The sequence below is a fragment of the Protobothrops mucrosquamatus genome, unplaced genomic scaffold (assembly GCF_001527695.2).
Source record: "Protobothrops mucrosquamatus isolate PMUCROS unplaced genomic scaffold, P.Mucros_1.0 scaffold_159, whole genome shotgun sequence".
In the NCBI taxonomy this organism is placed as follows: domain Eukaryota; kingdom Metazoa; phylum Chordata; class Lepidosauria; order Squamata; family Viperidae; genus Protobothrops; species Protobothrops mucrosquamatus.
The window spans coordinates 329068-345421 of NW_015386235.1; the positions used below are offsets into that span (position 1 = coordinate 329068).

General features: G+C 39.7%; 1 protein-coding gene across 1 annotated transcript in view; it reads right to left on the reverse strand.

Moving 5' to 3' along the window:
- PPP2R2B (protein phosphatase 2 regulatory subunit Bbeta) overlaps positions 1-16354 on the reverse strand; it is a 258761-nt gene that overhangs the window by 37882 nt on the left and 204525 nt on the right. The window contains exon 5 of the mRNA XM_015821045.2: positions 4252-4429. Within this exon, the coding sequence (XP_015676531.1) occupies positions 4252-4429 (178 nt within the window). The remainder of the gene's footprint in view (positions 1-4251; positions 4430-16354) is intronic.

The following is a 16354-nucleotide window of genomic DNA, read 5'->3' on the forward strand; positions in this document are numbered from 1 at the left end:
TCGATTACTACTACAGGCTGAACCCTATGAGTCCATGCTGATCCACCATCTTCCTTCTGCAAGCCAAGGGAACCCACTGCAGCCCTTGGCAGACAAAACGATGAATAGATTTGTATCCTGTCTTTCCTTCAGAAGATGAAGGCAGTATCCAGAGCATTCACTCCTCCAGGTTTTTCCTCAATCTGCTAGGAAACAGTGAAAGTTAGCCAAGGAGCTTTCAAGGCTGAAGATGGACTGAAACTTCAATCTCCAAAATATCATCCAGAACTTTAACTACCAAACCATGCTGGGCTATCAAAATATTGCATACCTATTCTAGTGCTTCTGGCTATCTGAAGTCAGGAATGATATTGGTTCTACAGCTTGCTTTGTGCAAAAATAATCCGAGACTACGTAAACTGCAGGTTGAGAAATATGAAGTGCAGCATCCAACATACCATATATGCAAACAACCAGACCGTTATTCTGAACATGGGAAAATGCATGATGATTCATTCTGCCTCTCTTCACCACTACTATTGTCTCAGGGCCTCTCCAGCATCTCTGTCTTTTGAGGAAAAGTCTGTGACAGAGGTCTCCAATCTTTCCGGGCTCAAGGACTGGAGGAAAGGAGACAGCTTCAAAATTAGCGCGCACGTGTGCGTACACAGGACCACACACTCTGGCATGACACTAGCAGCCCCATTCATGCATGCAGCATGCCTGGTGCCGTGCGCATGCGCAAACGGCCGTGCACCCCCCACAGCGGCTAGCAGCCAATTTGTGCATGCACGAATGGGCCACGCAAACCACCCAGACTAGCAGTGCATGTGCAAATGGGCTGTGGACACCCGCCCCATGCTAGCATCTCCGTTTGCGCCCACGCACATGCGCAAACAGGGCCGTGGGAGAATGTGTGCTCACGCGTGCGTGCACCAGCCAATTGTTTCCGCTGCCCACTGGCCAAGAGCCCGCGGACCGGGCCCAGGCCATGGACCATAGGTTGGGGATCCCTGGTGTATGACATACTATCCAGCAAGCCTCTATCTCATAGCTGAAAAAAAAGAAAAAATACAAGTGCGCAAGCACTTATGCATACATCTGGCTCTGAAGGTTTTTCTTTCTTTTTTTCAATCACCTTCAGTAACCGGTTTCCATTTACTGCACAGCAGTGTTACTTCAAAGAATATATGATGTTTTGGACATGCTTTATAGAAATGAATTATTGTTCTTTGTCCTTTTATAATTCCTATTATTGCTTTTTTAAACTTGACTGGCAGAATCTCATTTGAATGCTGGCTTCTGGCAGCCTGTCATACATCGCGAGCATCGTGAAAGCTACCTATTAACATTTCTTTCCCATATCCTCTCTAAAGGCACCTGTCTTCTAAATTACACACTGCAATGTCTCCTCTTATCTCCCATGCTAATCTGTAAGCAAAATCTAAACAGTTGTCAGCCAAGCTGGAAAATAGCACCACCAACTCATCTGAGTGCATGTGCGTTCTTGGCTACCTAAACCAGAATATTCACTGTTCTTGGTAATAAAGCTGTGCAAGGGACTCAAGCAATTAATTGTTAAGGCAAGATTTGAAAGGCAAGGCCACTTACATATACTGTAAATGGAAGGGAAAGGCATCTAGACATATATTTGTCTTGCAGGAATAAACTATGGAAGAGGATCACCCATCCCACACCCAGCAGTGCTCCCCCTTGCATCTTTTTTCTCCTCCTTAATGCCACCTGCTTCTTCTCTGATTTCCTTCACCCAAATTCTAACAGTTGCTATTCCTCTTTGTCCTCTGTTGCTGTTTTCTCTCTCTTTTATGCTCTTTATTTGAGCCGTGGCAGCGCAGTGGTTGGAATGCAGTGTTGCAGGCTGACTCTGCCCACTGCCAGCAGTTTGATCCTGACTCGCTCAAGGTTGACTCAGCCTTCCTTCCTTCCTTCCTTCCTTCCTTCCTTCCTTCCTTCCTTCCGAGGTCGGTAAAATAAGGACCCAGATTGTTGGGAGCAATATGCTGAATCTGTAAACTGCTCAGAGAGGGCTGTAAAACACTGTGAAGAGGTGTATAAGTCTAAGTGCTATTGCTATTTGAGCAGCATACCCTTCAAATAAACAAACTCAGGATGATCACCAAGCACCCGTATCCATGACCTTGATTCGTATCTCCTTGAAATAAGCGATGTCTTTAGAATAGGAGTACCACGTAGCAGATACAAATTAGGATATACTAATTTGAATGACGCTATTAAACACTCCCTGCCACTTTCTGGAGCCCTTCTAGTTATTCTCTGTAAGGCTCACAGCAGATGAAGTTTCTTCCTCCGTAGTGAAAGAAAGTCCTGAAAGTTCCTGTTCCCTACACCTAACAGCATAGAAACAACCTCTCCATGTCATCTTTCCTCTTTGCTCTAGCAGTTGACTGAATTGTGTTGCCTTGGAGAAGCAGTTACCACACTCCTCCAGATTAATTTTTTTTAAACTGTGTTTTCTGTTCTTCCTAATATCCGAGTTTAACATTTACAGAATTCTCTATCTTTTCTTTCTTGCTACTCACCTGTTAGCCACATGTCTCCAAACACAAATGCCAGATTCAAAATATGTCTACAATTTAATCTGAACTGAGAAGGAAGTTCTGTTCTCCACAAAGTGTGATAGGCAAGGGAGAGGTCAACAAAACTTAAATACAAAGCCTTATACCCACTTAAAATGGTTATAGTTGATGCAGGCCTTGCTAGGAAGCCCTACAACGTCACCTTTCCAAAACCAACCATACTATTAAGGCTGCCTAGAGCAGACATGTCAAACTCACGTGACGTTGCGCAACGTATCGGGATGGTTTCGTCATTGCTGGCAATGGGGTGGGCGCGGCTTCCGGATGACACATCCGGCCCGTGGGCCGGCAGTTTGACACCCCTGGCCTAGAGCAAGCTTGGCCTAGTTCATGGGTGGGGAAACCTTGGCTCTTTTATGACTCGTGGACTTCAACTCCCAGAATTCCTGAGCCAGCATGGCTGGCTCAGGAATTCTGGGAGTTGAAGTCCACAAGTCATAAAAGAGCCAAGGTTCCCCACCCCTGGCCTAGTTGAACAGGAGAGCTCAAAAGAACACTCACCCCAATTCTACACCATAGCCAACTTACAATGCAGAAGACAATGGGGTAGCTTACTTTGTGCAGCTTACTTCCTACCATTATTGCCTCTATCTCAAGAATAAACTACTGGGGTGACAAAATATGTATAAGCGGAATATGGAAATAAGTCATGAAATCCATCATAGAGAAACAGCTTCCAAAATGTCCAGTGGGCATTTTTGATATTTCCTGTCTACAGTACATTGGTTTATACCAGTACATGAAAGAACTTGTTCTATATTTTGAAAGCCTGTAGATTTTAAAATAAAGACACAAATAATTTTATACAACACAATTCACTCCTCAAATGTCTACTTCAGTGCCTAATTAAAAGAAAGACATTTTTAAAATGGGCCAACCATTTTGAGAGGGGCTTTTCCTGCAGCATTGCCATAAGCAAAGCACTAATTCTCAAAGTGACTGTCTGTCTTTTTCCAAAAGTCCTGGGCAGCTGCTTTGGTGCCCATCCAAGGTCATCTGAGCATGCACACACATACTGAGAAGAAACATCCTTGACTGTTGACAAAGGATGGCACTTTTGAGGAATATGATCAGTGCTGCAACAAATGCTGCTTTGCTCATGGCAACAACAATAGAGAGAAGCACTCCCACTTAAATAGTTAATACTTACATAAACTTACCTTCATGACACAAATCCCATGGAGAACATATGCTCATCATCAAAGTGAGCATTTGATTAAACTTTAAAACTGCATGTTATTGAAACATTTCAAATAGAAGTCATAAGGATTCCAACAATAGAATTATAGAGAATCTCTGAAAAGAGATATTTGTTTTTTTGGTTCGTCCTACATTTCTTGGTTTACTTTTTTAGTGGCAAAAATTCACTTCAGCTCTTGAGACACTTTTTAACATTAAACCATGCCCATAAAGAGTCATATAAAGGGAGCAAAATCTCCAAATTAAACAGGCCTCAGATATGACCATTTTGAGTAAAAGTTAGTGTATAGGATAAAGGTAGATGGGGCCCAGGAAAATGAATAAATGTAAACTGCACGTTACAACCAACCATTGAAGAGATGTAAACTTGTATATTGAGCAGTGTGCTTCTTCTTAAAACAGGACTCTTCTGATTGGATGATATTTCCAGGCAGACTCATGCAGCAAAGGATACTAAAACTTTGATTGGTTATTTCAAAGTTCCATAAGTTTATCCTCAAGTCATCTGCTGACATGTAGGTTTCATAGTCACTGTTTACAGAGATGGAATTGATGTGATAGGTATGTGCATTTGCAAAGACTCTTCTGGGAGTTGCCTCCACCATTAAATCCATTGGCCTTAGCACAGGTACCTAACAAAGACAAGAAACAAAAGGAGTTAATCAAGTATAATTAATACTTCTATCAAAGAAGTTTATCACACAGTACAAACTCTGTATGTCTGTTTCAATATTTTGCTACCATTTCCACTATTTGCATTCAAGAGTCGTCCTTGAATTGTCCTTATGCTGCTATGTTTATTTGAATAATCAGCACTATAAATGCCACAGAACAATTCAGTGTTCACAATTTCTTCCTCTGGTTCTTAAATGTGACACTAGACCATTTAGTTTCATTAGATAAAATATACGTACTCTACACTTATTTATGTATACTAATCAATGTATATTTTTCTTTATTTGGTGCATTTTACTTGGCTTTTTGTTTTCACATCACATCTTATTGTTTGATTCTATTGTATTGAAGTGCTTTGTAGTATTTTTATGTGCAGTATTTGATAGAAAAATGAAGTTATTATTTATTTTTATATTATTTTGCTTTCTGAGTCCAAAGAAGAGTTATGAATTTGACAAGCAAACCAACTAAATTATGTAACTGGTATATCTGGCCCAATAGTAGAAAGAAAGAAAGAAAGAAAGAAAGAAAGAAAGAAAGAAAGAAAGAAAGAAAGAAAGAAAGAAAGAAAGAAAGAAAGAAAGAAAGAAAGAAAGAAAGAAAGAAAGAAAGGAAGGAAGGAAGGAAGGAAGGAAGGAAGGAAGGAAGGAAGGAAGGAAGGAAGGAAGGAAGAACGTCAGATCCATCCTACAACCAAATTACCTTAGATCAAATACAAGTAGTCCTCCTAAATGAACAAGAGTTCATTAGTGACTGTTCGAAGTTACAACATCACTGAAAAAAGTGACTTATGACCATTTTCCACACTTATGACTGTTGCAGCATCCTCATGGTCACGTGATCAAAATTCAAACGCTTGGCAACTGGCTCATATTCATGACGGCTGCAGTGTCCTGAGATCATGTGATCCCCTTTTGCGACAAGCAATGTCAATGAGGAAGCCAGATTCACTTAGCAACCATGTTACTAACTTAATAATTGCAGTGATTCACTTAACAGCTGTGGCAAGAAAGGTCGTAAAATGGGGCAAAACTCACAACAAATGTCTCACTTAGCAACATAAATTTTGGACTCAATTGTGGTCGTATGTTGAAGACAGATATTTGGCTTTATTTTATTCCTTTTTATGCTTATTCAATATAGACTAATAAGCTGCTGGACCAGTCAATGAGCACATATGGTTAAGACCAGCATAAATAAATAGCAGCATAAATAATGCCTTCAACTACATAACACCATAAGACAACTTAATAGAACAGCTAGTGGCGGCCAGTGCCAAGAAACCATTTCCTCACAGCAACTTCATTACTAAGCATTATTGTTCGTATGTTGTCCAGGGAGATTTCCCATGGCTGGAGTGATGGAGATGGGAGTATGACAGCCCAGATCAAGTGACTCTAGGACACAGGAGCTGCCAGCTCCAACTCTGAGTGTAATGTGACGAGCCTGCTTTCTAATTCAGCCTGACATATGCAATGATGCATCATTTGCCGTTGAAGGACCTGCTGCAGCTATCTAGGGACATAGGCTAGTATTCTGCCTATCGGAGGCAAACAGTCATTCAGACTGTCAGAAACAGGAATGGTTTTCAAAAGCTCCCGGGTTCAATGGTTAGACCAGAGTTTTCTGAAAACAAGAAACGAACGAAATTAAAAGTAGGTAAGAATAGGCTGGGACAAAGCAACACATCAATGGATAGGGTAGTTAAATATGTTTGAGAAGATTGTCTGCATGGATGGCTGAACTAATTTCAAAGTTACTTTCCACTCTAGTATTGTTGAACAAATGGACCACAGGACAGGGAAGTGGATGACCATTCTCCTATGGATTAAAATGTTACAAATGAAACAAACGAAAGAAGAAAAACAATCAAAGAAAAACAAGAAAGTCCAGTTGCCTCATGAAAAAGCATCTTTGGGAAACAAATGAATAGTGAAGTGAGAGTAATCATATCTCTATAGAACCTATGTGAATACTAATGGTTTGTATATGCATGCATATGCTGTTATGTACAGGCTCAGATAGATAACAGAATAACAGATTTGGAAGGGACCTTGGAAGTGTTCTAGTCCAACCCCTGCTCAGGCAGGAAACCCTATATATCATTTCAAATAAATGGTTGTCCAATCTCTTCTTAAAAACTTCCAGTGTTGGAGCAGTCATAACTTCCGGAGGCAAGTAGTTCCACTGATTAATTGTTCTAACTGTCAGGAAATTTCTCCTTAGTTCTAGGTTGTTTCTCTCTTTGATTAGTTTCCATCCATTGCTTCTTGTCCTGCCTTCAGTTGCTTTGAAGAATAGCTTGACTCCCTCTTCTTTGTGGCAGCTCCTGAAATATTGGAACACTGCTGTCATGTCCCCCCTCGTCCTTCTCTTCATTAGACTAGAGGACATACCCAGTTCAAGCAACCATTCTTTATATGTTTTAGCCTCCAGTCCCCAGAACCTATGTAATATACATTTATTTTCTTTAGACATATCCCAATTGTAGGAATTCCATTAATAAAAGTCAATTAATAGTTAAAGTATCCAAACTGTGCAAATCTTCTGATTAATCATGACTGAAATATTATTTTAGATATTCAAAAACTATGGCTGGAGACACCTCCCAATTCTGTACTCGTTGGTATGAATTTCTCACTGAAATGCACCGCAAAGCTTGGAATGCACAAAGGCCAAAGAGTAATTAAAATTGTGAAGTGCCAGAGGGAGGCAAGGTTACATTGAAATACAACATGAATAAGTTTCTCCATGCTATCTTTATCAAGTATTAAACAATTTTGAGTATTAGGGCATAAATATGAAAGCTAAATCTATTCAATACTTTTCCTGCTAACCCTGAATTATAATCATGGGCATTTTTGTCACAAGAAAACAGGCAGACTGTGGAAACCTCACGCTTAGTATCTCCCATTATGGCAGAAAATGAATATGAATGAAATGATGGATTTAAAAATATGGAGCACATAGGAGGCTTCAGATATTGCTGAGCTGCAACATCCAGTATTCTTCAATGTTGGTTATGCTGGCTGGAATGACAGGAGCTGTTCCACAGATTCTGGTGACCCAAACATTTCCTGTTTCTGCTGTAGGGAATCATACCTGGAACAGCTGCTTCCTATGTGCCAGTCAGGTGTCACTTGATGGCTTTACTGTTGTCTGACTACTTGTTTGCTATACAGGTGGTCCTTGATTTACAACTACAAGGGAGCCCAAAATTTCTGTTGCTAAGCGAGACAGATATTAAATGACTTTTGCCCGATTTTACAACTTTTCTTGCCACACTTGTTAACTGAACCACTGCCGTTGTTAAGTTAGTAACATGGTTGTTACGGGAATCTGGCTTCCTCATTGACTTGGCTTGTCAGAAGGTTCCAGAAGGTGATCACATGACCCCGGGACACTGCAACCGTCATAAATATGAACCAGTTGCCAAGAGTCTGCATTTTGATCACATGACCATGGGGCTGCTGCAACGGTTATAAGTGTGAAAAGTCACTTTTTTAGTGCTGCTGTAACAATGAATGTTAAACAAACAAACTACTGTAAACAGAGGGCTATTTTAATATGACAGAACAAGCCTTATATGTATATCAAGGCACTTCCCTATAAATGGGATGGTGATCATCATCACCTGCCTTCACTATACATGCAACCCTTGCGATTTAATGAAGATTTGCAGTTCCCAAAGTTAATAAAGTATTAATCCTTCCTGAGTGCCAACATTAATTTTTGGCTATGGTTCAGAGGTTAATGTAATTCCAAAAGCAAAGGGAACAGCTTTCTTTTTAGCCTTTACTTTTAGGCAATCTCAAATTAAACCAGTAAAAAAGATAAATTTGATCGCTGCTGTTTTCTTACAATTATTCTGAGGTTGTTGTTTTTTTTAATCAGCTTTAGGGACTCACTTTATATCTCTTTGGGTCCATCTATTTATCTCTCCAGCTGGAACAAAAACTTATTCAAGCATATTGCGTCCTTGGGTTTTATAAATAAATAAAGGTTTGCTTTCAGCATATGCCTTTTTTATTCATTTATGGATCCTTCTACGAATAGACTGTGGAGAAGGATCAAGAGAGGTGAACTTCAAAGCAGAATGGAGTAAGGATCTTCAGGCAGAGAAAGCCAAAAGGTAAAGTGTAGGTGGAAACAACTACTGAGCTGGCCTAATAGACTGAAACCTTCCTTTAGGTCTTTTTCAGGCTGCAGCCGCTGTTGTTGAACGTGCAAAGGGGAGCAGAAGCACTAGGCTGTTTGCTTTAATGAATGTGTCTAAGTGGCTCTTGATAGACTCAGAAGCAGGAGCCCTGTTGAGCTTTTCCATTACCATTTCCCTACAGGGCATGTGCCTAGCATGCTGATATGCTGCAGCTCCAGAGCATATGAAGCTATGCAAGACATTAACCAATAACAATAACAACAATACATGGGGTGATGCAAGATGTAGGGCAGGAGGCTACAAAATAGCAAACAGGAAAATGCCATTTGCCACATTATAGCCCTCGCCATATATCTTGTATCACCCCATGTATTGTTGTATATCCTCTTCATCTTGCATCACTCCACAGCCTAACAGAGAAAGCTGAGATGTTGGAAGAAGTTGGAATCCTAACACATCTCTTGCATACATTTGCCCTTTCAGATCTCACTCCCAATAGGGTAGACCTGGGGTCTTCAAATTTGGTCCTTTTATGACTTGTGGACTTCAACTCCCAGAATTCCTCAGCCTAGCTGAGGAATTCTGGGAGTTGAAGTTCACAAGTCATACAAGGGCCAAGTTTGAAGACCCCTGGGGTAGACTATGTGTGGGTGGGCAAGCTCAACTGTATCCTTTTTCAGAGGAAAAAAAGGGGGGACTTCCAGTCTTAGCAATAGTTCTTGTAAGTGGGTATACCAAATATGATGATCATTTGCAAAACAGGTACAAGTGATCATGCTCTGCATCTATGCTGCAATAAAAAAGGTCATTCACATGAAGCCAAATGACATGAAGAATATAATGCAATTTTGGATAGGTGTGGATAGTAATGGATAGGTGTGGATTCTAATAAATTTTGGATAGGTGTGGATAGTAGTGGATAGGTGTGGATTCTAATAAACAATTTTCTTGAATTTACTACCACAGTATTAATAGGGTGAGTGTGTGTATGTGTCCTTCCATTAACTCTAGGAAGGGTTTATATCTGTCTTATGGAAAGCTATAGACGAGAAGGGGACAGGAGGGGAAAAGGACATATATGGAATGCATGTATGCAGTGTTCATGTATGATACTTGGTGGAATGCCTGATATGTTGTGTTGAGACATCAGAATCAGGAAGACCACTCCCACCTTTTTTTTCTTTGCCTAGTGAGTCAATCATAACTCAGTTCTTGCCACAAAGAAGAGGGAGTCAGGCTATTCTCCAAAGCACCAAAGGGCAGGACAAGAAGCAATGGATAGAAACTAATCAAGGAGAGAAGCAACCTAGAACTAAGGAGAAATTTCCTGACAGTTAGAGCAATTAATCAGTGGAACAACCTGCCTCCATAAATTGTGAATGCTCCAACACTGGAAATTTTAAAGAAGAAATTGGACAACCATTTGTCTGAAATGGTATAGGGTTTCCTGCCTGAGCAGGGGGTTGGACCTCCAAGATCCCTTCCAACTCTTCTCTTCTCTTTCTATTCCATCCCATCCCATCCCATCCCATCCTACTCTACTCTACTCTACTCTACTCTATTCTAATTTACCACTACAACATAGTGCATTTTTCCCGTTCTCTGCCTCACCCTGCTTCTATAAACCATGACTGAAGGGACAGACTGCTTTTGCTTCTGAAATTAGGCCATAGTTCACCATTTATTCCAGATCCCCCCCTCAGATGCCTTAAAATATTGTGACTCCAGTATGAGACTGAATGCCCCCAGTTGAACTTCATAAATATCTGACTTGAAAAAGACAGAGAGAAATATCTGAGCACCAAATCTGAGACCGATGGGTCAGACTGAAAAGAAGCAGAAAAAGGTTTTCTATGACGATCTAAAAGCTGAACTGAGGTATAACCCCTATTAGGCCTTTGAATTGAATATATTTTCTTTTTTTTATAACAACAGTATTATGTAGTTACTAGAGGCTTTCTCTCCATTGTGTCGACAGCTTCCATAGATTTATGGGCTTCTTAGCAATTCACTACTAAAATACGTGATCCTTTCAAGTGATCTCACTGATATATTTCTCCTTTCCAGAAAGAGCTAGTGGACAAAAAGTCATCTCTCAGATTGATAGTTTCCTCTTGTATCACTAATCAGGGAGAATTATGCAAACCAAAATTGTGTTATCAAATGCAAAGTCACAGCAATCAGATTCCTCTTGATAACTCTGTTGGGCATATTGTTTTTACATTATGCCTAGACGCAGATAACTGACAAGGTAATTGCTGTGGAAAATCAGAGGAATAGGAGAAAAATTCCAGGAGGTCAGTTCCGGCCTTTAAGGCTCACTGCTGATTTTACCAATATTAAATGGTTGAATAATAAGGAGAAAAGATTCCATTTATGACGAGGGCAAGAGAATATAAAAAGGCAAACAGGCTTATTTTTCAAAAATAAGGGATTTCTCAGTCAGTTTTGACTTTAATTTTGTGAAAGGAAAAATTGACAGGGAAGACTATCAGTGAAAATTGTACACCTGGAAACACGGATTCCATGTGCCCCTTTTCCTCTTCAGATGCTTGTCAATGTTATTCTCAAGTCCGCATAACTCATGAAAACATAGCACATATAAAATGAGCATAAATCACAGGGCAAAACCAATCAGCCTGCACGCATCCATGCAAATGAAAATTGGGATGCTACTGTAGTTCCCAAAAGGTCAGCTTCCCATACTTTTAAAACTTCTCAATGAAAAAATGGTTGGTTTCACACATCACATAAATATTGATTTATAAATACAACTTGGAACCATAAACCAATACCCACAGGTTTGATTAATGCGTAATGCTAAACCCAAACCATCATTTATGAATCACAGCAGCTGGGTTCACCCAGCACAGTGAGGCAAAATAAAACAGATCCTGTTATGGATGTGCACTCAAAAATATTCTCCATGAAATAGCTATTTCTTCCTATGCGTTATAAACATCATTTATAGAACGTGCAGAAAATGAAGGAAGTTCCAGACTTACTATTCTTCCAAGTCTGAATGTCAGTAACTGGCATTACTCTGTTAAAAGTTCCCATTCAGCTTTTAGTTCTAACCAGTTCCCTAACTTACCTTTTCCTTCAGAACTTTAAAAGATTTCTTTTCTTTTTAAAGAGATCACTGATGGACCCTTTGGAGTATCACTGTTCGCCTACTTGTGATGGGCCACCTGCCTCAGAGTTAACACTATGTAGCTGAGTTATCCATACAGCCCTCTTCTCCTTGTAATTATCACTTCTCAGTGTTTCATCCTCCAGGAATATCTTTACACCCTGTGTTATCAATTCTTATTGTTGTAATAGAGCTCAGAGGGATTCCGACAATGAATCTTATGTTGTACTCACTCTGTAAAATTTTCTCCAAAGTTGTTTTCCAAATTCCAGACTCATTTACAGCAAAAAAAATTACAGCAATAATAATGAGCCAAATTAGTATAATTTAAGTTTTACAACTTAATTTCTTAAGTTCTGATTAATTAGTATAAGTTCAATACAGCTTTCTCTACTGTCTAGTTTATAAAGATGGCAATTATGCTAAATAATGTAAACACATTATTTACCAAATAATGTAAACACATTATTTACCAAACTTCTTGTATTTTGAACTGCAGTTTAGTGTTACCAATGGAGGCTGCAAATCAAATTTAACACTTACAGTGCTTAAATAACTTCTAATTTTTGGTTTCTTTTGTTCAAGGTCATTTAGTAAACCCTGGGAATTATGGGCCAGTTCTTCTTTGAAAGAACACTAGAGACTTCATAACTTAATTCCTGAAATATTCCCAGGTTGTTATTTGATGTTTGCTAATGACTTTTAATAGCATTTCTTCCCAAGGGCATTCCTAAAAAAAGCTTGTGAGATATCTTTGCATTAAAAAAGTTTAGTAGTATTAGGGACATAATGACCTTCTTTTACATTAAACATTAACAGGGCAGTTTAGTAACGCAGAGCACTTTGACATAATAAAATAACTCCAACCAGAAACTAGCAAGAGTTGGTCATTCCTGGTCCAGAAAAGCCAAATGATTCTGTCTTGGATACACTGAATTTCTTGATGAGATCAGTTCAGCATGCAAATGGTATCCACTAAACATTTTTGGAACTCTTTTACATGCTTACTGCAAATGGAGAAAACTTTTTTTTTTAAAATTACTTTTGTTACAATGCTTTGGTGAGGATCTGATAACTGAGAATTAATTTGTTCTGCCACATGAGTTTTATGGCATTTTATTCCTTTTATAAAAGCCATGCGTTTTAAATTGCCCTATCTATCACAAATGTTAATGTTACTGAAAACACTGGGAGGAATAAGAATATCTATACTTTCACGCTGCAGAATAAACCCGCATCTGAGGCAAAAAAACAAAGCACTGATTCCTGCAGCATAAATGTTTTAACATTCTCTGCATGAGAAACAGCTTTCTTCATGCTTGGAGTTTTTTATATAGTTTAAACCCCTGGGTATAAATGCAGATGCCAGAATAATCTGAAAGATGCTGGCAATTTCTAGGACAACCAGGAAAAAGAAATCAGCTAAAACCAGATTTAATCTAAAACTTAGTTCATAAAAATCGTATCTGAATTAACTGTTATAGCCTTAAGTCTTTTACACAGCTATGCCATAGATAGAAGATGGGCAACCATTTGGGGTTAAGGCTTAAATATAACATGTGGGGAAGGAGCTAAGATTCATAAGGAGGAATAATGTCATCACATTGGTGCGCAGGGCTGAGTTTAGGACGAGAGTTATAAAGGGATAGTTTTAATTATATAAAGCCTTTTTTACATCAGGATACATAATATGGTTATTACGCTATCATTGTCAGGTCCCCAAATCCCTTTGTCTCCCTTTCATATATATCCTCCTGTGCCTTGCTTTGGGGCCTTGCTTTGGAGCCTTGCTTTGGGGCCTGCCTTGCTTTGGGGCCTGCCATTCTGCCAGGGGGAGGGGGAATATTTGCTTTCGCTTTGGATAACTTTCTGCTTTCTGCTTTTCTTCTCCCGCCTCTATCCCCTTGAGAAAGGAATGTGTCTCCCTTATCACGGAGACGGTTGCAGAGAAACGAAACTGGAGAAGATCTTGAGATGCACGCCAACTGTGCCAGTTACCCACACATCATGCCACCTGTGGATTGGCTGGATTTCAAATGGACATTATGACTCCGGTGGGAGGAGGAATATTGCTGGTTTAACTATACCGTTTAAGCGGGATCTTCCCCAGATCTCGCCTTGACTTCCCTACTGTCACTAACCCCTAATAAAAGTTTCCTTTTGAGACAATGCCTGTTTCAAGAGTTCTGCTTTCTTGGGTGGTTAGCTGAGGTGGGTCCTTACGATCATACACTATTCTATCCCTATCTCAAAGGGGTGGAAACTAACCTGTCGGTTTTCCATAGTCTTTGTCAAGAAGTTGCACGGATCAAATCAAGCAAGGTTGTCCAACCTTGGCAACTTGAAGACTTGTGGACTTCAACCCCCAGAATTCCATAGTGGCTACGAGTCTTAAAGTTGCCAAGGTTGGACACCCCTGCAATAAAGTATTTGTGGACAGCATGCAGTTCTGGGGTCACAGGTTGTACACCCCTGGCATGAATCAAAATTTGCTGCTTGATCACCACAGCACCATAGAAAACTTTAATATGTATGCTTATCTGAGAGTTAAGACCATCGAACCTGCTGGATTTGGTTCTGTAAAGGCACATTTTAAGAGTACACTGCACACCCCAGTTAATACAAATAAGGTGATTTTGTTCTCTGCCTTCAAGTATGGTGGTTTGTTTTCTAATAAGCTACAACTAACTGAGTTCACATATTACAGTTAGATTTAAAAGCCATAGCCACCAGTTGCACACATTGCATTAAGGCATAATCTATGGCTTAGCACAACCCAGGAATCAGCCAAACATGATAAGCAGCTTTTGGTCTCACTGTTTTCTTCTGCAAAGTGAGAGGGGAATAGCAAATTCTTAAATGACAGATTGCTTAGCATGGTATTTGAACCCCCTCCTCCTTATTTCTTTTCAAATAGCTGCATGTGTAGATAAGCAAATCTGTCATGGGACTCATCTTTCTTCTTCACTAAAAGAAAAACAAAACGAAACTTTATAAATGGCTCCCATTCTCTTCTGGCCATAGGGGAAAGTATCTCACTGCATCATGTATCTGCCACACAGATCTCCCTGGCACTAAACTGCATTGCTAATAACTAATTTAAAATTTCTCACCAGATGCCGTTACTGCTGCCACTATTGTTGCTATTAATAATATTTTATCTAGCTTTTCCTTTATAATCCATCTTAAAATGGTCAAACAAACCTAATATCTATACATCAGTAAAACCAGAAATGGATTACACGACACTGCATAGTTTTAAAATATTGTGTATTGTGAAAAAGAAAGATCTTCACCAGAGCTTGATTTACAAATAATGCTCCTTCAAGATTAGGCAATCTGGGGTGGGGCTGTGATGACTCCAATTTTGCATAAGTACTGAGCATCTTTTCAAAATGGCTGCCAAGTTCAGCAAGATCAACCTAGTCTACATTTATTTATGAAAAAGCAAACAAACAATGCTACCCAGGATTCCTAGTGGGATTTTTACATACGGCCATCGGTGTAAAGGAGGAGGATGCTAGAAATGGATGCTGTCAACTGACATTTTGGAAATCATTGCCTGTCTACATCTAGACTCCATAACTAAATGAACTAGTGGTCTGAAGTGGCTTAAAAGCAGATTATTTTCCTCCTCACCCACCTCTCGAAAAGGATGCATGTTGCTGACAATGGTTCTGTAACTTCATGTTCAACATCCTGAAAATCTATGATTCAGTGAGTCTGAGTCCTTCTGAAATTGCAAACTATATAAATTGGGCTGGTCTGCAAAGTCAGCTGGTGGTCGGTAATGAAGAACTCCTTCAGTGCCTAATCCAGTCTTGCCTACCTTGGCCCTCAGCAGGAAGAGAACCCTACACTGTTCAAGGCAACAAATGACCAAAGAAAATGAATCAAAACAGAACTCTGCCATGAATGTACAGTATTGTGACTTACTTCTGGGTCTACACATAAGGAAGTCCACAAGTGAAGGTTTTTCTCCTTAAAGACAAAGGCAAGGAAAGGATTTGCAAGTCATTCCTCCCATTGTCCAGGAAGTACCTATCTCTGCTGCAAAGATATGCCTTGTTTACTCATCTCATAGCTTTGCCTAGGTTATTTGGTGTTGCATTTCCACAGTATTACTGTAGCCTACTTTCCCTTTCTTATATGTGTCCCAGAGGATTCCTCTTCTGGCATATTTTTGAAAGGCAATGAGAGAAAAAGTAATGACAGTGAAAAAAACAAGGGCATGTCTGTTTTTTGTTTTTTTGCACAGCATCAGTAGTGTGGCTATTTTTTTTTTAGGAAACTGCATCTTGGCACAAAGATGCACAAAGAAAGGGAGGGAATATGAAATCTTCCTCCTCTTTAATTCAGCCAAAATGCAAGCTGAACGGTTGAAAGTGGAACAAGACGTATTTCCTGCCAACATTAACAACATGAAAGAAATGTACTGTCTTTTTAGCTCAGGGGTCTTCAAACTTGGCCCTTTTGTGACTTGTGGACTTCGACTCCCAGAATTCCTCAGCCAGTGTGTCTGGCTGAAGAATTCTGGGAGTTGAAGTCCACAAGTCATAAAAGGGCCAAGTTTGAAGAGCCCTATTTTAG